Source organism: Lotus japonicus, chromosome 4, assembly GCF_012489685.1.
Source record: "Lotus japonicus ecotype B-129 chromosome 4, LjGifu_v1.2".
Lineage (NCBI taxonomy): Eukaryota > Viridiplantae > Streptophyta > Magnoliopsida > Fabales > Fabaceae > Lotus > Lotus japonicus.
This window is the reverse complement of record NC_080044.1, coordinates 14,756,997-14,781,653: the sequence shown is the minus strand read 5'-3', so window position 1 is coordinate 14,781,653 and position 24,657 is coordinate 14,756,997. Positions and strand designations below refer to the sequence as shown.

The 24,657-nt window shown below is 38.2% G+C and overlaps 2 protein-coding genes across 2 annotated transcripts; both read right to left on the bottom strand.

Moving 5' to 3' along the window:
- Positions 1-4,485: 4,485 nt before the first annotated feature.
- LOC130715897 (uncharacterized) lies at positions 4,486-15,325 on the bottom strand. The gene is made up of 12 exons (XM_057566047.1): positions 14,735-15,325; positions 14,555-14,656; positions 14,393-14,473; positions 9,812-9,921; positions 9,545-9,680; positions 7,591-7,689; positions 6,942-7,029; positions 6,359-6,807; positions 6,128-6,286; positions 5,844-6,041; positions 5,064-5,390; positions 4,486-4,740 (listed from the first exon to the last, which is right to left on the bottom strand). Exons 1-12 carry the CDS (start codon positions 15,008-15,010, stop codon positions 4,648-4,650), a joined length of 2,118 nt encoding a protein of 705 aa, XP_057422030.1. The 5' UTR covers positions 15,011-15,325; the 3' UTR covers positions 4,486-4,647.
- A 644-nt stretch (positions 15,326-15,969) lies between these two features.
- On the bottom strand, positions 15,970-19,718 carry LOC130715898 (pentatricopeptide repeat-containing protein At5g39350-like). The gene is made up of 4 exons (XM_057566048.1): positions 17,233-19,718; positions 16,642-16,737; positions 16,333-16,564; positions 15,970-16,252 (listed from the first exon to the last, which is right to left on the bottom strand). The coding sequence occupies exon 1, from the start codon at positions 19,329-19,331 to the stop codon at positions 17,478-17,480; it is 1,854 nt and encodes a 617-aa protein (XP_057422031.1). The 5' UTR covers positions 19,332-19,718; the 3' UTR covers positions 15,970-16,252; positions 16,333-16,564; positions 16,642-16,737; positions 17,233-17,477.
- Positions 19,719-24,657: the final 4,939 nt, after the last annotated feature.

Here is a 24,657-nt window from a genome sequence, read left to right as displayed (position 1 = left end):
TCACGTTTCTAAAACGTGCGATCGAAGCCGTTCCGTCCATATCTGTTTGATTCCGTTTGTTGACCAAACGGAGCTGCGTCTACGTGTAATAAAACGAGCGAATTTACTCCCTGATCTTTCATCTTTGTGCAATTTGCCTCCCTAATGTTTAAAACGAGTGAATTTACTCCCTCATGTTTCAATAATATTTAAAATAAAATAATTTAATTAAAAAACTAAATAATATCAGAATATAACTAAATATAAATTATAAAAAATCCAAATCAGTTCATCTTTTTCACCTGTAATCTCACTCTCTTCACCATAGCCATAACCACCAAGGTCTACCATATACAACCAACCCCAAATCACCACCTCTTCCTTCTGAACTCACTATCTTCTTCTCCTTTAGATCTGAACCTGCTATTCTCCATTACAAAACCCACATCTACAAAATCGACATCAATTTTTTCTGTTCAAATCCCAACTCTCACAACTTCAGTGAGGACATCATCCTTAAACATGTAAGACGCCACTCCCAATATGCTCACAAGGAACTCTATCACCTCCTGCAAATCCCCTAGTTCCACTCTCCTTTCTAGGTTTCGTTGCTTTGATGATTTCTGGGTTTTTTGGTAGTAACTGATGGCTTGCTGCAGATCTGGATGTGGCTTTGAGGTTTTGCAATGGACACGAGTTTCAGCCAGAGAGGGCAACGATGATTCTGAAAGATGAATGAGTGGCTAAATCTGATGAGATGAAAATGGCTTATCCCTCTCTAAATTTTATGGGGTTTTACCCAGGGTTGTCAATAGCGGGCTATAGCAGCGCTATAGCGGGCTATAGCAGCGCTATAGCGGCGGAGCGTGGCGGATCAGGGGTTGGCCGCGACGCTGGAGGCTGTAGCGGAGCGAAAATCGCGTAGCGGCGGTAGCGGCCGTGATCGCGGCCAAAATCGCGTCTGGAACGGCGCAATAGCGGCGCGAGGAAGAAAGAGGGACAAAAACCCTAATGTCCAGGCTTGAAAACCCCAAAATGCCCTTATATTTAAACATTAGGTTAAACATTTTAAGGGCATTTTGGGGTTTTCCGTTCTTTTAATGAAACGCAGCGTTTCATGTGTAGATAAAAACCCTACTGTTCAATGCGAAAACCCCAAAATGCCCCCCGATTTAAACATTATTTCTTACTTTTAAAGGGCATTCTAGGACATTCACATTTTAATTGGAACGCTGCATTTTGAACCTTCTTCAACCTCCGCCTCTGCGTTCTCCTCTGTTTTCATCTCTGTTTTCCACGATGAAAACAGAGATCTGCTCCTCCATTCTTCCTCCTTCCTCCTCCTCCTTCTTCCTCCTCCTCCTTCAGCGTAGCGGCCATAGCGCTACACGCTATAGCGTTATTGCGGCTTTTGGGCTCGCCGCTACGCGACGCTATCCGCCATTGACAACACTGGTTTTACCTCCTCCCATCTTCCTGGATTTCTGGTTTCTTGCATTATTTATGTGTTTTTTGTTTGTGCTGGATCTGTTTTTTCATGAAAGATTAAGAGAAATGTGTGTGTTTGAAAGTGGAAGATGAACTAGGGAGAAAATTGTTATTACTATTCTTGATAAAGGTGTTGTTTTGTTAACGAACATGAATTGAAGATTCAATTTTTTTTTCTTGAATTGTTGTTGATTTGAATCTGTTTCAGGTTGTGTTACTTTGATAATGAATGATGTGTTTTCATTCAAGATTAATGATATGTTTTTTTTTTTCGTGAAACAAATTAATGATCGTTTTTTGTTATAATCTGTTAAAGATTTATTTTTTGAAATTCTGTTTTTAAACATTAGGGAGGCAAATTGCACAAAGATATGGATGGAAATTCTGTTTTTAAACATCAGGGAGTAAATTCGCTCGTTTTATTACACGTGGATGCAGCTCCGTTTGGTCAACAAACGGAACCAAACAGATATGGATGGAAGGGCTTCGATCGCACGTTTTAGAAACATCAGGGAGCTTGACCGCACGTTTTAAACACGAGGGACGCAAATCGCACATTTCTGAAACATCGGGGACCCAAACTGGAATTAAGCCTATTAATTATTACTAGGTGGTTTACTTTTTAGAAGATAGAGAAACAACAAAATAAAACTAAGTTAGACTCCTTCTATCTGAACCAAACAGCGGCAACAGATCATGAGAAGCGAAAGACCATTGAAGGAAATCACATTACATGCGCAAACCCAAAGCAGCTAAACAATGGACACAAGAGTTTGTCTCATGACGAATGTTCTTGAAAAGAGATATCACAAGGGGCGAATCCAAAACATCAAACAAGGAGTGTACATAGCAAGAGCCTAAAACAAGTGAATGACATTCAAGGAATCACTCTCACAAATCACCTAACGTTATCCTAGGTCCCAAGCTAACAGAAAAACATGCTTCATGACCAATGGATTTGGAATAATTTGATGCAGGAACTCGATACAGTACAGTTGAAAACTAATACTTGGACTCATGGTATTAGAAGGGCAATGGAGACAATACATTCTCGATTAAGTCAAGATATTAGAAATTTCAACAAATGGACATGAAGGTTTTCATAAACATTTGGAAGATGGTGACTCCATCCTGCTGCAATGATGTGGAGAGCATTGTTAAACATACTACCAACAAAACAGAATTTGAGGAAAACTAGAATGATACTCGACGAGCAGGATGACCTTTTTGTGTTTTGTGAATCAGTGGAAGAAAGCACAAAACACAAAACATATGCTTTCAACGTGTAAGTTTTCATCCCTAGTTTGGAAAGATTGTTGTGGATGCTTAGTTTTCCATGTCGCATTACCTGCTGATCCATGCTGTCACTTTCAACCACATTGCATTGGTTTAGTAGAAAGAAAAGAGTGCTTAGGCAGTAGTGGTGTGGTCTCTATGGACGGTAAGAAATTGTACATAGGGGTGGAAATATGCCGAGCCGAGCCGAGCTTTGCGTGGCCTAGGCCTGACCTGCATTCTCTTTTGGTGGCCCAAGCCTGGCCTGTGGCCTATCAATAAGCCAAATTTTATGGCTTGACCTGGCCTTTTCTAAGGCCTGGCCTGGCCTACAAGCCTTCTTAAAAGCCTAACTTAACAGACAATTTTATCAAAAGAAGGTCATTAGGCTGGTGGGCTAATAAGCATTTTATATGTCATTGCACTTTCTTTTCAAATAAAAAAACTTGTATCATTGCATTTCAAAAACTAAACCTATATCATTGCAAGAGCGGTGGACTTGGCAGCGGCAGATCAACAGTGGCGACTGGCTGCAGCCTGCGTCCTGTGCGGCTGAGGATGTGCTATGCTGAATATGTCTGGAACGTTTCTAGTCCAGGTTAGGGCATGGACTTAGGGTTTTCTTTTATACTAAAGTATACATTAGTTTAAAAAAAATTATATATAATTATTTTATATTTATATTATTAATAATATAATATATAAGTAAGCTGGCCTATCTGGCCAAATAGGCTTTTTAAATTGTTTGGGCCTGGCCTTTTTAGTTAAACAAGCTTTTTAAAAAGCCTAAGCCTGACCTTTTTAGTAAACGAGTCAAGCCGGGCCGAGCCTCAAACGAGCCGAGCCATAAGCCCCTGACGAGCCGCCTGGCCTATTTCCACCCCTAATTGTAAATTTAATTGTTTAGAGGTCATGGTGACATGGTGTTAGTTGTGAGCCAAAGTTGTTGGCTTCTCTCGCTCCTTTTATGACCATGAATCATTCCCTTCTTAAACTATTTGTTTAAAAGGGTGAGGTACCTCTATACACCGTTTCAATATATTTGTTTGGGTGAAAAATAAGCATATAGGCTAATAGAAATAGAAGTGAGAAAAGTTAGATTAAAGGTATGATGTAATAGAAAAAGAAAATAAATATAGAAAGAAAACAGGGTTGAATATGATTCTGGTCTCTAACTATAAACATTCTCTAAAACGGCCCTGAAAAAAATTCCCATTTTTTTTGTCCCTTGATTAAAATAATCATTACAACGTCACAATTTATAGGAAAAAAAAATTCATAAATCCGGTCCCCATGAAATTTCACATCTGTTTTAATCTCCCAAAAATTTATTTCATTAAATTCAATCATTCTTCCCTTTCTCCCAGCTCCATAAAACCACTATCCAATTTCCACCATAGCAACCACCCCTTACCAGCACCACACAACACCCCCCATTTCCCCTCCCTTGTATAAGTCAGGGACCAGAAACATGAGGGAAAATAATATACACGACAAAGTTTATGTAAATATATCAAAACTAATAAAGAAATAATAACTTTCATTATCTAAATTACAAAGCAAAATCCTAATATATTACTATATGCAATACAATTATATGTTATATCTACCGGCACACAAGAAATCCGGTTCCCATTATATAAGTTTGAGTGGCATTACCCCCCCTATAAATCCACTACAATCACACCACTAATTATTTTATTCAGCACTTACAAATTTTTCATATCAAAACTGAGGACAAAATTCAAGAGAGACTGTACAGTACTTTATGTCAATTCAGATTTAAAACGTTACAGTATGTACACGTGTAATAAATAATTCACAAATTTGAATCAAATAATATTGAAAAAAAATAATAATTTAGTCTGTCTGCAAAATGATGAACTCGAATTTCGCACACGATGCCTAGGCAAATATCTGTTGAATAACTGTCTCCGCATTTCCGTTGTATTGTGCAAGCAGATGGATAGCATCAGCCCTAGGCAGTGCCAAAAACTCCTGCATTTGTATAAAAGATCAAACATGATATGCAAATAATGTTGTTTGATTGAACACAAGCCTACTAGTAGTGAAAATAATGGTAGGAAATTAATACCAACAGAGGAATAATGGGGGGGAGGGTAGAACAAAATCAAGAGCTAAAACAATGTGCACAAGGTAGCCACTTCAGTTAACTTGAAGAAAATCGAAAGGTTTTATTAGAATTCGGTTATAGACTTAACTTTGCTCCAAATGCTAGCTTAGAGGTGAGGGAGATATCAAAACCACCAAAAGCTTAAGAACATGAAAAACTAAATTAATGGGAAGAAACCATAACTTACCATTACTTTGAGTATTGCACCTTCATCACAGACGACATCCCTTGAAGAATCTGGGGCCGGACTGCTACCATCTTCTGACATTCTAGTTCCTGAGGATACGGTGGCCTGGGAAGATCCATTTGTGCAGCTATCAGCATATGACTTGGTGGTAGATACTGGAGCAAGAGAGGGAGTGTTAACTTCCTTCAAGGAATCAATCCTCAACAGACCTTCAAAACGATCTTTACACATTTGAAGTTTAAACCACTCAGTATGAGTATGAAGAGTGGCTCGCATTATTTTCATGAGTTGAGGTTCTTCAACACCTAGCCTCCGACCAACTGCAACCTATTATCAAACAAGCATTTCATATTAGAAAATAATATAACAGATTAAAAATTCATATTGTATCAAAAGTAATTATAAAATAATAGAACAAAGTCCTACACTATAGGTAGTGATCGGATAGCTTCCAGGTAAAAAACACAGCATGAAGCCATAAGGTGACAAATAAAAATACTATTTGAACCAGGTAATTTACAATTACGTGGATATCAATATTATTTTGGATTGCTAAGCTATCAATATCAAGTTGGCTTATGAGAGGTAATATATTAGAATGTACGATCAGACTTGCTAACAATTTTTATCACGTTACTGTAAAAAAAACAATTTTTATCACGTTATTTCCAGTCGATAAGCACCATGGACGAGAAAATCCTATTGATTAATATGAAAATATTAAAAGAAATGTACTACACTAACAATAAGACAATATATTAGACTAGCAAAACACACCACCTGAAGAGAAGCAGCTAGAGCATGTAGAGGTAATGAATTTCCAAGAGCTTCTTCATTAGGTCGTAGTAAAGCCAGAAGAGTTTCCTTTAAGGGCTTTAATAAAGCAGGATCACTAGAAGCTAAAGGACCCAAATGGGAACAAGCAACCTTTAAAGCAGCATTATAATCACCAGAACTAACCAACTTGAGGAATTCAACCTACAGCCAGGAATGCCAATTAAAGGATAATATTCTTGAAACAATTACAAAGAGAAGATATCAACAACAATACAGAAGCCACTTACCTGCTTGAGTTGGAAGAGCAGAACTGAGTTCTGAACAAAGAAATTGGAATCAATAGCATTGACTTCTTCAACTGCTTCAGCAGCCATTCCTTTGCTAGCTAACTCCTTCATTCCCAACAGAACCTCATATTTATCTTCCACATTACTAACATCAGAGCCCTGCAAAATGATATTGTCAATAATTGATCTCTAATACAGAAAATACAAAAATAAAAATTATCAAACATATACCTGTTTCTCCTTTAATAAAGTTGAAACAGTGGAATTGGTGCTATGCTCTTGCTCGCTGTGCTCTTCAGAAGAAGCATTAGGCATGTAACTATTATCATCATATCGTCCTCTCCATCGCTTTCGCTTGCTCCTTTCTCCACTTCCAGGCAATCTAGTTCGTTGCAAAACACTTGGGTCATCAAGTTGCTGTGATCCACTGGTACTACAATCTTCATGAATGCTTGTGAGTTCAGAAGCATATCGTACGTCGAAATCTATTCCTCGCATGCTGGTCACATCAGCATTGTTTTCAGGGGAACAATCCATCTGAGCATTGGTAACAGAAGTTTCGCCATCAGAATGCTTGCTGGCATTACAATCCAGCTCGAGAGAACAATCCCTTGATGAACAATACCCAGGGTTTTGTTGGTTCAATTTAACAGGTTCTTGAATAGGTTGCTTCCCAGATGCTAAGATCATAACAAATTGACAAGAAATAATCAAAATATGATATTGAAACTTAGAATATGACTCAATATTGCATAAAAACCATAAATAACCAACTTATTAAATATAAAATTGTGAGCCAGAGGAGATTCTATACCAGAGTCAACAATGCCTCTGTAAACACAATACTCACGAACAAGTTGATCGAGAAGTGGCACATCCAATCTCATCCGTCCCAATTCATTCTGCAACAAAAAAGAATACAATAATAAAAATAAAGGCAAGATCAATTAATAAATGACAGATCCATCTAAAAATAAATAGAAGAGATTAAAACCATTCAGTCATATTTTGTATCAACTTTTATGATCGAATTCTATTACCCCTAACAGCTGACAGGGTGATGAGATTGTCCCGTAGGTGTGAAAGATGAAAAAGAAATTTAAGGGAACATTTTTCCTTAGGTTTGAATATGTGAAGAAACGCAGTTTTTTAAACTGAATTTTCTCGAATCAATAAAAATAATAGGGAAATATTATGTTGGATATTTCTAGGTGATGGCGCATGAAAATTTATTAACTGAAAGAAAGGAGCACCTGAACTGCAAAGCAGAATTAAAAGATGAAATGCTAGAATGGCATTTCAATATTATTTTTTTTATGAAAAAAATAGAAAAAAACCAATCTGGACTTGGCCAAACTATAATAAGAAAGAATCCTAGAAGGGACTTAGAAATGCAAATTACAATTCACAGGCTAATTTCTAAATTGAAGTCAAAAGCAAACGAGCTAGTAATCATATGTAACCTGAAATGCCAGGAACAGATCACCCTTAGCAAATCTCAAGCTATCAATTGCTCCTTGTCTTGTAAGCTCTACAGCATGCGCAAGAGCTTGTATGTCAACCTGGATTCAATAGTCAAACATATAGCTTCAGCTTACTAATGATATACAAGCGTATATATGAAGAATGGGTTCACATCAAACAAACATGTTTAAACAGATTCATAAATGTGTTTCCATAGTTGATAACATTCTCTATTAATATGAATTCCGGTACACACTAGACACCCTCCCGATAACAAACATGTACAGCAAAGGATAATAAAATAGCAGCAGAGAATTTGGAACCCGTGTTTGCATTATCAAATTAATAGAGAATGTAGTGGGGCTATAGTGGGGCCAAGTATAGAGAATGTAGTGGGGCCAAGTTGATTTGTTGTGGACAGTTGTTGGATCCAGGACATGCTCCGATACCTTGTCATGAATCAACTATCACAAAAGCTCTAGTTATTTGGTGAAAACGGAAGAATTGGGATACCCACAGCTGTCCACAACAAATCAACTCAGCCCCACTACATTATTTTATAACTAGTTTGAGTGATAATTTTATCCACACCATTTTCTTTCACTGATCTGATCCGATTTCTATCAATTTCATTGGAATGGAATGGAAGATAATGGAGTGCAATGGAATAGAATAGAACACAACAGAGTCCCATTTCATTATTTGGATATTTCATGGTGGAAAAGAATAAAGTTTCTATTCCATCATTCCGAAAGTGAACAGATCGGTATGAATTATGACTTTATCATTTCTATATTACCCTTGTTTCAATTATATTAAATAATTATTATTACACCTTGAAAATCTCTAATTTACAATTTTTTATTTTCTTTCTAAATAACTAAAAAATTATTAAAGTAATATTTTAAAGATATTCAACATTTTTTTTAATTTCAATACAGTTAAACAAGCCCAGTGCTTGTCCAACCATATGCTTAATTGTTGTCATAGCACCTTTCTCTTATAGAAATGATATTTACGTTTTAATATTCTTATTCTTGTTTCACACCACTTATTTGGGAGGGGTTATATTATTTAACATTATTATTTTGAAACGGGGATATCAGTATTAATAACATTTTTGTTTGACTTTCAAGCTTCTTCAATGTTCTGTAGATTGATGAACTACGACATTAACCTACAGCTAAATTATCCCCATGTATAAATAACTAATGACAAAAACATAATGTAATGCACAGAAAAAAATAAGTATAACATGACTCTAAGCTGGGATGGGAATAAGATGAGTGAGATGTGTAAATAAGAGCATTAGTATTAAGTTTAAGCATAAAAGTTGAATTTTACAATTTTGTAAATGAAAAGACGAGTGATTCCATCCCATCCCCTCAAATTGGGAGGGAAGAAAAATGAGGGTATGTGATGGAATGGATTCCATCAAACACACTCCATTCCATACTATTTTAAATTATCCAAAAGATAGAAACTAATCCCATTCATACCACTATCCTTCACTCAACCCCCTTCCACCAGTCCAAACATAGTCTTAAGAGTGTTTGTTTGAAGGTATAAAATCATGTTCCCATGCATAATATTCCTAGGAATACAACCAGGAATCTCATTCTAGCTTAAAATTCATAAACGTGTATGGCGAATATCGGGGAATATTTTTTAGATTTTATTTGATTCAAAATTAAAAAACACAAAATAGAGAAAATTTGGTAAAATACTAGATGGGAATATAAGATACCCAATCTTCATGATGGGAATGGAAGATGGGGGATAAGTTTATAAAGGATAAAGTACTTTCAGTAGGAATGAATAGTACTTAGGAATATTTTTTTAGAGATTATACCAAATATGGAAATGTTATATTCCCAAGCCCACTTCACTAGGAATATTACTATCTAACTTGAAACAAAACACACTTAGAATTATACAACATAGACATCTCACCTCATCAAATGGTGGTGCTTCATATAAAATGTCCTGTGGTGTTGCAGGAGGGTCTCGATCCTCAAGGAGCAATCTTTCAGTCAGATCAGAGATAGGTGATGTAATACCTTGACGCAAACAATATGCCCTATGTATGCTGTAAAAAGTCAAAAATCCAAAATAAAAATATGATAAGCAATTTCACAAAGGAATGAGTTCGCATAACAATAAAAACAGCTTATTCTGACCATATGCATTTAAACTGAATGAATGAAGTTCAGAAATAACCTTATCAAATATCTCAGAGTCATTGAAAAAATTGGATCATATGCATTTAAATGAGCCCTTAGCATGGAGGACAAAAATCCAGCTAAGTCAAGCCGCCTCCTTTCAGACCACTGCATAAGAGATAGACAGCAGTCATGATCATGAGCTTAACAAATTCATTCTTGACATCAAACCACACATTAAATTATAAGATCGAACACAAGACCCACCCTTTTCCTTTTATTATTTGACATAAGATCCTTAGACAGAGAGTATACAACTTCAACTCTCTCAATGCATGAGCTTTAGCGATTTCTGATTTATATACATGTATGGTAGGTATCATCCACTCAAGGAATGAGAGTTCAAACTCATTTAATTTCAAGCTGGAACCTTAGTTGTTTTGAAACAGATAGAAATCGAAAATATTAAACCCAAAGCTTAGGTTGGTTCTCCATATGCATCCTGCAGCTGTTGGAAATAGTTTCATGGGACATCTCAAAACCCCATATCCAGCCTATCCTCAGTGTGTCATCATTGTGGTGTCATTCACACAGCTCCATAAAAGGTTTGAACTTTAGCAGGGGGAAAAGAGACTATACCTCCCAACCTCAATGGTAGCAACCTGCCAGGAGTGGTTGCTGGGCAGGGGGAAAAACACTCAACAAGATCAGATAAGTGTAGAAAGTTAGTTCTTCAATTCACTGGTTATAGTAATTAGGATGCAGTTGTTTAAATCTTAAGGTATATAAAGAGATCAACTTTAAAGGACTAGTTTATGCATGCATTGATATTCAGATGCAAATTGGATTGGCGATGCTAGTAATATGAAATCCACTTCAGGGTTTTAGGCTAGGTGTTCTTATTGAAGGGAATCAAATCTCATGGACGAGCAAGAAGAATCGATCATTGCAAGATCGAGAATAGAGGTTCAATATCATGCTGTGGCTCACACTAATGCCCTATTATAGGCAACTACCTAACTAACTATTTTTCTGTTTACTAACTAGTTAATTTACTAAATCTATTATCTGAGCGTACCTATCAATACTCCCTCTCCCCTAAAAACATTCACTTGTTTTCAAGGTGAACAATTTCCTACAAGCTTAAGAATTGAACATCTCTTCCTTAAGTCCAAAATGTGGACAATCCCAAAACTTGCACCTGGATCCCATTACTGAAAACATGGAGAGCCATTCAATGGGGGTGTACAAATGCCCTCCTAGTTGGAACAATTCGTGTGTTGCCAAACAATCTATTCTCCTTTGACCTACAATACCATCAAAAGTGATAGATCTTTTTGGGGGCTGCTGCACCCTATTCTTTTATGCTCGCCATGTCTCCAGTCCACCCCTGTCTTTAATTTCAACCACCACCATACCTGCCCAATGGCATGACAGTTATGGCAGGGGAAGTTTGCTAGTCATAAGTCATGCGCACGAATCCTTGCTTTGTCACTGGTATAGCATTTGTCACTACACCAACATCCCGATTCGGTGGTTCAGGTAGCGACAGCTGGGTCACCCCACTAGCTTCAGTTACTGATCAGGTAACTTCCTTTGGAGTGTCTGACAGAGGAAACCTCCACCAATCATCAGGCTCGGTGGCTCCCACAGTGAAAGTTGGTCAGTCTTAAAGGCCCCTTGCTCTGCTGTCATGGAAGGCCCATTCCTTTTACTGATGTAACATCCTTCACAGACGAGCTTGGGTATGGTGGCTTCTGTGCAGTGTTCGTGTGCTGACCAGCTTTCCCGGAACCACATGAATTCCAGCACCTGCGTGTCCCTCTGCCCTAGTGAAATACCCATATTTGTTGTTGAACTATCGTATAATTTTTCTTTATCTAGCCCGACACCAACCCCACTTCTATCTTGCCAAACTTTCCTTGGAGTACAGGTACCAGAAAATTTTTATTGGTCTCTCTCTCCTTTAGACTTCTGTACCCCCATCCTCTAACTTTTACTCAAAATCCTTGTCATTGATTTACCCGGTATACCTACTTGTTGTTTATCATTTGATAAGGTATTTATCCCGAATCTTCCTTTTCTGTATTTGTCTCTCGCATCCAAATAATGAAGTTCAGATTAAATTGTGGTTGGAATTTCTCGAGCAAAGCTTTCACGAACACCCACCATGTTGCATTTGGGTTGTGTGCTTTCCACCTAAGCCACAAAATGTAAGCTTCGCCTCTCACATCCTCTGCAGGCCATGATAGTTTCTCTTGATCAGATATACCCATGGCATCAAATTGCTTTCCATGTTGACAAACCACCCATATGCATTCCCTCCTTCAAATGTAGGTCTGCTTATGCTCCCTACCCCCACCCCCACCAAATCTTGCAGTTTTGTTTCCCATTTCTTCAAGATTTTCAACGAGGTAATCCTCCCATACATAAACAGCTTCTGCATTATTCATTGCCCACAACTCCGAGCTTTAAAACAAGCAGATAGGGACTAGTATCTTCATCGCTGAAAATAGAGAAATCACCTCTTGTTTCAGATAGAAGTACCAAAACTTCAAGGGTCTGCCAAGCCTCTCAATGCCCAAAGGCCCTGTACTTTGTCAAATGCCCTTCTCCCTCACAGTCCCTCTTCCTATTTATAGGCAACATGCCTTATTCGTTGACCCAAACTAACTATTATTCTGTTAAGTAAGTAGATAACTAGCTAAATCGATTATCTGACTAAACCTATCAATAGCATACACAAGATATAGAGACTCTGACATATATGCTCAGGGAGTGTTGCTCATACTTGATCCTTTCTGAATTTCCTTTATTCTTTCCGTACTTCCTTTATCATTTGGCATAAGCTAGTTCCTGTACATTCAGAATACATTGTAATCTCTCTCAATCACAATGCTTTCGAGATTATCTATGTATATGACATATATGTATGTATTGTATCACCCATTCAAGGAATGAGATCAAAATTATTCAGTTTCAAGTATATCCATCATTATTATGAATGGAATTTTTTAAAATCAGTTCATCTAAATAAACCTTAAAATATGAAAAACTGCAGGAAATAGCATGCTCTGTCTTCTGCAGTATCTTTCCCTGAGAAAGAAATGAGTTTCTACAAGACCATGCACCCTCCAGTGTGAACTAGCCACTCAGTCATAAACTTGTAACTAACTGCACAATGTCCCTCTTCCTTAATGGTACACATGGTAATACATGGTAAATATGCATAAATCACATAAGAGATGCTATATCCTAAGAAGTACTGATGTATGGAGAGAAATGGTGAATGAAAGCATACAAAGTAGGATATAAGTTTAAGTTTTGAAAAAATAATGGTGGTATGAAAGCAAGCGGGATTAAGCTAAGCCCCCTAAAAAAGAAGAAACTTTACAAGCTCAGCTCATTAGTCAATCCCGGATAGCGGCGCGTAGTGGCCAGCCCCGAAAGTGGGATAGCGGGAAGACCGCTATTCAGATATTTTTATCTATAATTTTATATAATTAATACTTTAGTACTATATACATATAAATACAAAAAAATGTCAAATATTGCCTAAAATTCATAACATTCATAATAAGAATAAAAGTCATAAGTCTTGAACAATAACACAGCTAAAAACCACTCAAAAGCAGGTAAAAACTAGAACAAAAGTTCAAGCCTCTAAGGCTGAAAGTAACAAAACATGAACATTAACATTGAAATAAGAGTTCCTAGGCTCCTAGAATCCTAGCTATATAAGAAACCATTCAGTATCATCTTCTAGCACTAAAGGGTGGGAAGAAAATCCATGGCCAACCTTTGAAAGCGCGCTTTTCACATTACCACTTTTTACGTTTATAGCTTTGATTATTTCCTTCCCTTTATCACATTCCTCCTTAAAGTATTTCTTTAAAGCTATAAATGTAAAAATTGGTAATGTGATACCTATTAAATACTACCAAGTTATAAATGTACTAATTTTTACCACATTCGCCAACCATGTAAATATTGTCCGATGATAAAGAAGATCTAGCAGTTCTTATTTTAATATGTTTCAGAGGTACATACTACTATTAAGCTAATTTTGAATTATAGGTTAATATAAGATTTTCTATATACTATCTAAATGACAGAAACCTAACCACAAGGGGTGGCACAAGTGGTGAATGTGCATTTCCTTAAGGGATTTCGCCTAGGCTTCTGGCCTGGGTTCGATCCCCTCTGAGGTCAAAAATAATACCTTTGTGGCTAGGGACATCACTACCGTATCCCGAGCCAGATTAGTCACGTGGGGCCCTTTTCCCCGTAGAGGTTGGTGGCCAAAGGACAAAAAAAAAATTCACAGAAACCTTTTTGGGTCTTTCTAAATGACAGAAACTTCCAATTCAAATGTGGGTTCTGGGTTGGTTAGAAAAGCTCTTCAATGGTCTAAATGTGCGTTTGACTTGAACTAATGTAGTAGTAAATGCAGTCAAAAAAATGTAGTAGTAAATGATTGTGCGTGTGAATGGCACCTTAAGTTATTGCATAATTAATATCAATCACATAAGACCAGCCAAAACATTAAATACACAACATTTACTCGTATACTCCACTAGTACAATATACTTGACTAGCTGCAAACATTGCAGTGAGTAAAAGTAGAATTGAGACCTACCTCATTTGCCACAGGAGAAGTCTTATCATCCTTGTCATATATAAACGCGAGAAGAACATGCTTGAATTCCTCATATGCTTCCTTAAATACAAAGCCAACCGTCAGAACAAAACAGAAGAAAAGGATTATCATTCAGTTTCTAGATTCAGATTCAGTTCATACCGGGTAAGCATCAAGTGCACAAGGAGCAAGAGCCGTTCTCAGACAATGAATTGCAGAGTCACGATCCTCTGTCGTCCCCTTCCGAAGAAGCTCCACAAATTTCTGCAAAAAACAAAATCAATTTCAGAAAAACTAGAAAGAGAGAGAGAGAGAGAGGGAGACGGAGAGGGAGAAATGAACCTGTTTGTGCAAGCGGAAGAGAATCCGGTGATCGTTGAGGATGGAGGGAGCGTGGAAGCGGAGGAGATCGACGGCGGCGTCAACGGCGCCGGTTTCCAAGGAGTGTCTGATCTGGCGGATGATGAGCCGGGAGTGGTAGGAGGAGGAAGATGGAGAGAGAGCGGCGGCGGTAGAGGAGGAGGAGGAGGAGGAGTCTTCGATGAGGTTTTCCGATTTGGCGAAATCGATGACGACGGCGTCCAACGCTTCCCAATTCACCGGCGTGGATGAGTCCATTGACGGAGAGGGAGGGATTTGGAATTGGAAGATGGGGGTTTGATTGGTATTGTGAGGCGGCGAAGAGAGGTAAATAAAATAAAATAAAGATCGCGGTTGTGGAATTTATTTATTTATACATGCTTGCGTTGCCTGCCACGTTTCTTTTAATAAAAATGCTCTGATACTCATACTACTGTCATTCTTCCTTTTTTTACTGCGTCCAGTTTGACGTGACGTGAACGGCTTGTCGTTTCGGGTGAATGACTAGAACTAGATCAATATTTCTGTGTATCTTTTTCTCTTAGGTAATAAGAAAATAAAACAAAGGTCTCATAAGAGAGACTCTTATTGACCAAAAAAAAAAAAAGAGAGACTCTCATATCCTCATCATAGCTTGCATGTCACATTTAGGGTGGCAAACCCCATACCTAGGGTGGCAAACCCAAATCCCGTGTGAGACGCTTAGATTATAGTCCCATCATAGCTTGCATGTCACATTTGTTGGGCTACCATAATGGGTCTATGTGGGGTTAATCTGTAACAGTGGTGTTTGAAGCTGAAAATAGAGCTCTTAAAATGAAAAGTGGGATAAAAAGGCTTGGACTGGATGCAAAACACTTTGGAATAGCAAAGGAAGAGTTTGGCAACCTGCTCCAACTTGGGCATGGGCTGTTCATCCCACAAAGTGAACATGCCCGGGTTTTGCATTTTTTAAGTTCTTTACACATTATAAACTCGTGGTTGCACTATTAAGCTTACTCAAACGCTTGCATAAATGTTTATGTCAGAAACTGTCTCAAACACAATGTAACAAGCTATTGTGAACTCTTATAGCAACAAAATCTGATTGTTACCTCTTGAGAATTCAATTGAGTTAAAAGTAAATAATAAAAGAATAAGATTTTAAGTGAAAGATGTGATGTCATTTAGTAGTCACATCTACGTCCAATGTGATATACTTTTTATCCAATGTGGTGTGTAGAAATATATTCATGCCCCTTTCATTACACTATCACCTGCATCACAAACCAGACCACATTGCAAATATTAGATATGTACATGGAGTGAACTATCCAGCATAGAAGTCGATGTTTCACGGTAAACCACCTAATCTGCTAACTCAACTTACATTGGCCTAGGATTGTTCATCTACAGCACATGTGGTTTACAAAACCATATACAGCCCTCCATTCATACATTATGCCACCATATCAGACAAGAAAAGGCTTGACATCCCTTCTCTTCCCTTGGCCTACAAACCTGAAGCAACATAAGCAATTGAGTCTCAAGAATCCCTGATAAGACACAGCTGAGATTTATAATAGACAACACGGCCAGACCTCACCACACTGTAACGAACACACCCAAAATTCATATTATTGCTCCCTACCCGCCACACCCACCTTGTTCACACCACACAACCATGCTCACTCACCAAAACAAGCCGCACAGTCTCAAACCAAAGCTGATACAGACCACTCCCTGCCAAAATTGCAGGAATAGAGTAGCAGGTTAAACACTATCTTGATACAGCCAGAACCCCACCACCTCAAGCGCAAACCTGCCATAATGCTACAAGATGATATTAAATTAATTTTTTAATTTGGAAAATGATTTCATACATGCACTTGCTTGTATTCTGATCTAACCTGCTTGGTTGAATTCTTGGATTCCTCTCTTCTCAATTTGTTCTAATTGATCTGCTTCTTCTCTAGCTTCTCCTATGTCCTTTGCCATCGTAGCACCTATAAAAACAGATAATTAGAATATGTAAGGTAGCTAGGGAATTAAAACTTCAAAAATTACACCCAAAATTCACCAAGTTAAGGCTAAGGAACAATTAGAAACGACTTAAACACAATCAATGTAAGAACAAGCCCAAAACCTTGCAAAACTAGACGAAACTAGACTGATAGAGCAATTATGTAGTAAGGCCTATACATAACTTTAATATCTTGGAGTCATCATATGTGCATGCTCACACACATATTGGAGTGAACTATTCTTCTTTCTCCATGTATGTGTGTATATATATAGATGTCATAGCTAACGGTAAAATACTGTAAAAAATGAAGAGGAGTAACTACGAAAACAGTTACTCTTGGAGTAATTTGATCCCTCCTCAAATATGAATGCCATTTTACCACACAACGGCATAACCACACTTAAAAAAAGCTGTAAAAAATTAGTCACAATTGCAGCTCTCAACTTTCACCAGACATAACAATTTATTTGGTTACCTTCTATTGTCTCACCTCCATTCTGTCGTAGTAAGCGTTATTTAGCTCCTCGATGTTCTTGAAACAAACACTTGTTGAGTGTCTTTAGTAAGTATCATAGTTTGTTTCCATTGCTGTCAATGATCATTGTCCATCGCATCCCAAGGCAATTCAATAATAGTTGCATTTTGACAATACATGGTAACACTTTGAACTTAAAGCAGGAGCAAAATATTGATGTGATTATGCTGTCTTTCACCACTAAGTTAACTTCCAGTACCAATCCAACTATGTGCAGATGGCTTCAACAATCCTTGGCCTTCCATCATCACCCTTATTCTTGCAGCATCATCCCATCTTCCGGCTCTTGAGTATAGATTTGACAGTGTCACATAATGACTAGCTTCAAGAGGTTCCAAACTGATCAATTTTTCTGCCGCCAGCTTACCAACACTAATATTTTGGTTCTCTTGGCAAGCAGAGAGTAAAGCTCCCCAAATATGTTTATCTGGTTCCAAGGGCATTTGGTTAATGAAATGAAAAGCATCTTCAAGCCTACCTGCCCGACCCAACATGTCAACAACACATGAATAGTGTTCCTTTACTGGGGTTAAGCAAAAATCTTTTGTCATTCTGTAGAAGAGTTCAATCCCATCATCCACAAGTCCTGAATGGCTACAAGCCGAAAGTGCTGAAGAAAAAGTCACTAAATCAGGGTTAATGCCTGAATCACTCATTTCTCGCAAAAGCTTCAAAGCAGTTTGGCCAAGTCCATGCATTCCAAACCCTCCAATAATCGTGTTCCATGTAACCAAGTCCCTCTCAACCATGGTGGAAAACACAGAATATGCATATGCAATGCATCCACAGATTGAGTACATGTGAATTAATGCATTGTAAACTGGAATCATACTACAATTGAAATCAGTTTTACTAACATATGCATGTATCTGTTTTCCGCATCTCAAATCACAAACAGGCAATATGGTAGATATAGTGGTATGATCAATCTTTACTCCTCTTTCTTGCATTTCTCCAAAACATTCAACAGCCAAATGCCCCAGCCCTGTGTCAATGAAACCAAAAATCATGGCATTCCATGTAACAACATCAGATTTATCCATTCTGTGAAACACATTTTCAGCATCATGAAGTCTACGGCAACGGGCATACAATGTCAACAAGGCAGCACCAGCAGACCTGTAAAAAATTTCCCCAGGCATGATTTTCAGACCATAACCATGTATTTCCTTCCCACTGGCCAAAGCCCCCAAGCACCGGCATGAAACAAGGACACCAGAAAGAGCACCCGCATCAGGGAAAACCATACCATCATTTACCATTTCCCTGAAAATTCCCAAAGAAACACCATGCCTACCAACACTGGAGTAACCTGAGATCAACGTCGTCCAAGAAATAACATTAGGATCCTTAATCTGTTCAAAAACCTTCGAGGCCTCACTAACTAGCCCCATCCTGCAATAAGCATCCATCACCGTGTTCCGAGTGACAACATCAGGCTCACACCCATCCACCCTCATAGACTCCAACACCTCCACAGCCCTCTGAGACAGCCCATTACACACATAACACGACATCATGGAATTCCACGAAAACACATCCCTCTCACGCATTTCATCGAACACCCGAGCTGCACCCTCAACATCCCCACACTTTGAATACATATCCAACACAGAATTACAAACTCGCAAGTCAACATCCCACCTGAAAACCACAACATCTTTGTGCACCACAACACCCACTTCCAATAATGCTGCTAATTGAGCACACGCTTTGAGCACCTTGGGGAAGACATACCCATCTGGCGAAACACCCTTGAACCTCATTTCAGCGTACGTTTCGATGCATTGGCGTGCGAGGCCGTGCCTGGAGTGAAAGGCGAGGATGGAGGTGAAAGCGAAGACGTTGGGTTGGGGGAGTTGGCGGAACAAGGAATGGGCAGAGCGAAGGTCGTCGCAGTCGGCGTAGATTTGGATGAGCTTGGTGGTGAAGAAGGGTTTGCGGTGTGAGCCGTGGAGAAGCATGTAGTGGTGAAGTTGCTTTGCTTGGTTGAGAGATTTGGAAGCAGAGCATGCTTGCAGCAGAGAGTTCAGGTGCATGGGGTTTGGTGTGTTGGTAATGGTAGTTAGAGCAACAAAACAGAAGAATGGAAGGAGCGTGGAAGCGGAGGAGATCGGGAAGAAGATGGAGAGAGAGCGGCGGAGGAATCTTCGCTGACGACGGCGTCCAAAGCTTCGCAATTCACCGGCGTCGACGAGTCCATTCACGCAGAGAGGGAGGAGCGTTCGTGAATAATTTATTTTTACTGTGGGGGCCACCCCAATCACAAAGATTTGGATGATTAAAAGGTGGGCCCCACAGTAAAAATGGTTCTCAACTCATAATTTTTTTGGTACAAGAAGCTTAAAGAAAAAAAGCTCAACACACAACCTTAGTCAAGCAATCTGCGAGTGCATTCCCTTCGTGGAGCATGTGCTAAAGCTCAACACGCCAGTCCCTCCGAAGTAGGGGTGTTCATAACCGAACCAATCCAAACAAAACCGACAAATCGATCTAAAAAAACCGAAATCCAATCAAACCGAAAACCGAACGAGCTGAAAATTGAAAAAACCGAAATTATTTATTGGATCGGATCGGATTTCGGATTTGATTTCTAAAACCGAACCAATCCAATCCAAACCGAACATTCACAAATATGTATACTTTTAGTTATACATATATCATTTCATTTACACTTACATAGTACATATCGATTGTATATATATTGATTATATCACACATTCTTATTTATATAATTACGTTTTAATAAAAAAAGTTCAAGTAATTATTTGAACTATATACATGCATCAAAGTAAACAATTATAATCATAATTTAAAAATATGTTGACTATGTTATAATTTATGAATGTTATATTAATGTTATAAATTATATATCGTTGTATTTATCATATATTATATTTTTTTAAAATTTATACAACACAATTTCAAAGTGTAAAAATGTGAAACAAAAACCGAACAATCCAATCCAATCCAAACCGCTATAGATTGGATCGGATTGGTTCGGATTTGAATTTAGTAAAAAATCAATTTGATGACAAAATCATAAAATCGATGAGATCGGATCGGATGGTTTTTCTCCTCAAAACCGATCCAATCCAATCCGCGAACACCCCTACTCCGAAGCAAAGCTTAAATAGCGCCAATAACGGTTGCATACACATGGAAGCGCGTCCCACCATCACGCAGAAGCGACAACAACACCATGGAGTCCGATGAAACCACCACCTGACGAAACCCAAGATCCCAACAACACTACAACCCGAAAAGCATCGCCAACAACTCAACCTTAAGAATTTCTGAAATACCAATGAACCATGAATACCCAAACAACCAATTGCCCACCGCATCGCGGACAACACCGCCAACCTTTGCCCTGCCTAGATTCCCCAAGGATGACCCATTTGTGTTCAACGCGACCCACCCATCAGAAGGAGCAGCCCAACTAACCAAGCGCAGTTACTCGACCTCACATGTGGAAAGAAAACTGGAAATAATATACTATGCTAATGTCTACCATGCCCTCATTTTTTGGTGTATTACGTCATTTTCATTTTAATTAATTTACTTTTATCTTAATTTTTAATTATAATACATATTACTTTGTAATATAAAATATGTATTATAATAATAGTTTACTTAAATATTATAAATAATAAAAAATGTTTTAATTATATTGCAAACTAAAAAATAATTATTATTATATATTATCACTTGAGGATATGTTTTTGTCATTTCACAAATATACTTTTTTTCTTTCTTCTTACTTTTCTTATCACTTTCTCTTCTATTAAGCAACCAAAAAATCATCTCATTTTCTACTCTTTTTTCTCTTCTTTTCTTTTCTTTTCTCTACCAAACATACCCTTAGAAATGGGAAAAGAGCCTAATTAGCCGCAAAATTCACACTTTAAAGATTGACAAAATAGAGAGGGGGGTCCTTGAGAAAAACTACACTCCTGACTACTTACTAGTTTTTCTCTTTTTCTGATGCCCTTAGAAAGTGATAGAGCTGCTTTTAGAAAATGAGAGGTCTAACAGAGCACTAACACAGACTCTCATGTCTTAGACAAGAGTGGAGTGGAGCCAGTACTCTTCTGAAGCCTCAACACACTACCTCTCATTTTAACTCGTGTACTACTCCTTGAGATTCTTCATATTGCTTTTGGCCTCGGCTTTCCGTCTTCATCGCTTTCTAATTTTATCTTTTAGCAACTAGTGCCACCATGCATCTAACATAACAAAGAGATAGCAGAACTTTTATCTGGCCCTTTTGGATTGCAAAGCTAATTATCAATCAAGCTTTTTTGTTATTATATTGCATGTTTTTCTTTCCTTTTCCTTTAGATTTGTTAGGTGAAGTTTCATTTTATTTAGCGCTGGATCCACCACTACCTGCCTGTGGTTGCAGGCTTGACCTGAAATTGGGAGCCATCAATAATTTGTCAGTTGATTTTCGTTTACATATAAAAGGTATAACTAATAATGCTTCTAATTATAATTGTCACAGCAACAGGCCACCAAAGTGTCAGGTGATGTAATATTAATATATATCTCGGCCGGGCACACTAATTCATTACTCAATGAGTTCCTTTATATGTTGGGTTGTAAGTGGATAAAACTCTAAGAAATTTTGCTTAAGTCAATATTAGAACAAAGAGAGAAAAGCTCAAAGTCTTAGAGCATGTTTGGTACGCTGTATAATATATGACTTAGTTGTATTAAGCCTGATAGGATAAGGTCTGATAAAATTTTAATACTATACAACGTTTGGTCATACACTGTATAATATAATGGCGATAGTGGTGGTGGTGGTAGTATTGGTATTGGAAAGTGATGATGGTGGCGGTGGTGGTGAATGGTGGTGACGGCGGCGGTGGTGGTAATAGTGGCAGTAGCGGCAATGGTAGCAGTGGTGGAGGGTGGTGGCGACAATGGTGGTGGAGGGTGGTTGCGGCGGTGGTAGTGGCGATAACGATGACGATATCAATGGTGGGGTAGTGGTGGAGCGCGGTAGTGGTAGCGGCGACGATGGTGCTGGTGGCGGCGACAGTCGCAGTTGTGGTGGCAGCGGTGGTGGTGGAGGGTGGTGGTGGCGACGGTGGTGGAGGTGGTGGCGGCGGCGGTGGTGGTAGTAGTGGCAATAATGATGACGGTATCAACGATGGTAGCCGTGGTGGAGCGTCGTAGTGGTGGCGGCGACATAGTAAAATGAGTAATGCTTATGTAAATGAATGATCAGACCAATATTTATAGGCATAGCGAGAGTCGTAATTGACGCACTGGACATTAATGTGATGCATGTGAACGAATTCCAAGATGATGGTTACCTTTAGGTATCTTGCAATTGTTTAGTAAATGTGTCAATTTTGTTCCGCTCGGCTAACTATAGGACGAGATGACCCTCGTTTAGATCGTCTCGGCTAACTAACAAGTGTCCACTTAGTTGTAAAACTTTGGGTCGTCCAAGACGATATTGGACCTTGTAGACATATGGTGGCCAGAACAGGAGCCTCCGGCTTGACATATTATGCAATGCAATATAAAGTTTTCATGTTTATATTAATTATAATGGAGCCTTTATGAATGAAATAGTTTTTCGAGATGCAATGCAAACAATCTAAATGAAAAAACACTTAAAGGTGTTAACAAATCATGGATAAAATTTGCTTTAAACTAGTTTTTGGCCGAGGTGAAATTCATTAAATTTTACTCCATGTGCCTCAGATATTTTAAGCTTTTTAAAATTTTGAGCATCGTGATTAATGAACAATCATATACTGTTGTTATGATTCAACCATAAAGACATGTAATAAAGTCGCAACTATCATCTAGTTAATTTTTGAATTTTATGCTTGTTCTAGGTTCCATACCTGTTCACATTCTTCTTTTATTTTACTTTTAAGTTTTTAAAATTAAAGGGAATGAGGATTCTTGAAGATTTCCCTCTTATTTCCCCTTTTTTATAAATGATGTGCTTGAGCACACCAATTTCTTGACACAATTTTTACACTTGTGGTCAACCTAGAAAGATTCATAAGGCGAGGCGTGGAGCAGAGGAGTCTCTTCGTAAACCTAGAGGCCGGCCAAAAAACGTCGTACAAGAGGTTTGTGGCAAGCAACCCTCCTCCGACCAGTTCTCCTTCTTCCACTAGTCCATATTTCACTCGCGCTAAGAAGGTTTGGCTTATGGGTAAACGAGCGGGATTGGAATTTCATGAGAGCAAGAAAGAGACGATTCACAGTTTGCCGGTGTTCCTAAAGGAAAATGGGCCCAAGGGTTCTTAGCGCTTTTGTTTGTTGGTGTTGTGTTTGTTCGGTATCTGCAGTTTTTTTGGTTGTCGTGGCTTTCATTTTTTTTTTGGGGTTTTCCTTGTTGGTTGTCTTTCCTTGGCAAGGTTTTGTGGGTTGTTCTACTTCGTCCCTTCTTTGAGGGGTTGTACTTTTTTCTCTATTTTAATAAATCGGTTGTATTCCAAAAAAAATTTACACTTGTAACTTATTCTTTTTTCTTGCAAAGTAAGTTAAAGTTCGTACCTTGGTAAATCACCCAACCTTCTACCGTTAGAAACTTAAGAATTTCTATATCCCTTCTCTACAGTCAATGGATATAAGTTACAGACAATTTTTTACCGCCACTAAATATTATTTTTCTGGCGAATGACTAAAGTCAAACCAACTTATAAAATGAGAGACTATTTATTTTAATCATTAATTAACTCTTTATGTTATGATTAGAGAACAGAAAAACATCATAATATGACACGGTATGTAAGTCTTTTCTCCAAAGGAAAAATCCAATTCAGTGCTAGAACGCAACGATAATCAAAATAATAAATGAGAAAACAATACATATACATAATCAGTAATGAAACAAAAAACCTTTATTAGGAAATAACATTCCTTAACTAGGAAAAAATCATTATAGAAATTATCGCCGTAAGTGACTGTCAACTTTTGTAGAGCCATGATTGGCATCTAAATCATTCAATCACCTGTTATTATAAACACCACCATGGTTCGATTAAAGTGTCCAAAAAGTACTTCCGTTTCAGGCTAAAGTTGAATCTTAGCCATGATGAGAATTATTATCTACTTTCAATTTTCTTTAATTAGAAACAGTTTTGTTGTAATTGTTTATAAAGTTACGTTACTAGCTAGTTTTTAAAGGCCTATTATTTGTTTTATTAGATTGTTTTTTACCATTTAGTTTGATTTAGGGGTTTCCATAGGTCGGGTACGGTCGGTTTCGGGCCGACGCCGTCGGTTACGGCGGGTGAAAAACACCCAACCATCAGGCCCGCCACCGACCATCCAGCAGAATCGGGTTTATCAGGTTCGGGTTTTTCGGGTTACATTCGGTTCGGT

Excerpts from the sequence above, each read along its gene's own strand:
- LOC130715897 (XM_057566047.1), bottom strand. The coding sequence starts at position 15,010 with ATGGACTCATCCACGCCGGTGAATTGGGAAGCGTTGGACGCCGTCGTC. Across the intron at positions 14,657-14,734 it reads TCTTCCGCTTGCACAAACAG|AAATTTGTGGAGCTTCTTCG; the intron begins GTTCATTTCTCC and ends TGTTTTTTGCAG. Across the intron at positions 6,808-6,941 it reads CAGAGGCATTGTTGACTCTG|CATCTGGGAAGCAACCTATT; the intron begins GTATAGAATCTC and ends TTATGATCTTAG.
- LOC130715898 (XM_057566048.1), bottom strand. The coding sequence starts at position 19,331 with ATGCACCTGAACTCTCTGCTGCAAGCATGCTCTGCTTCCAAATCTCTC.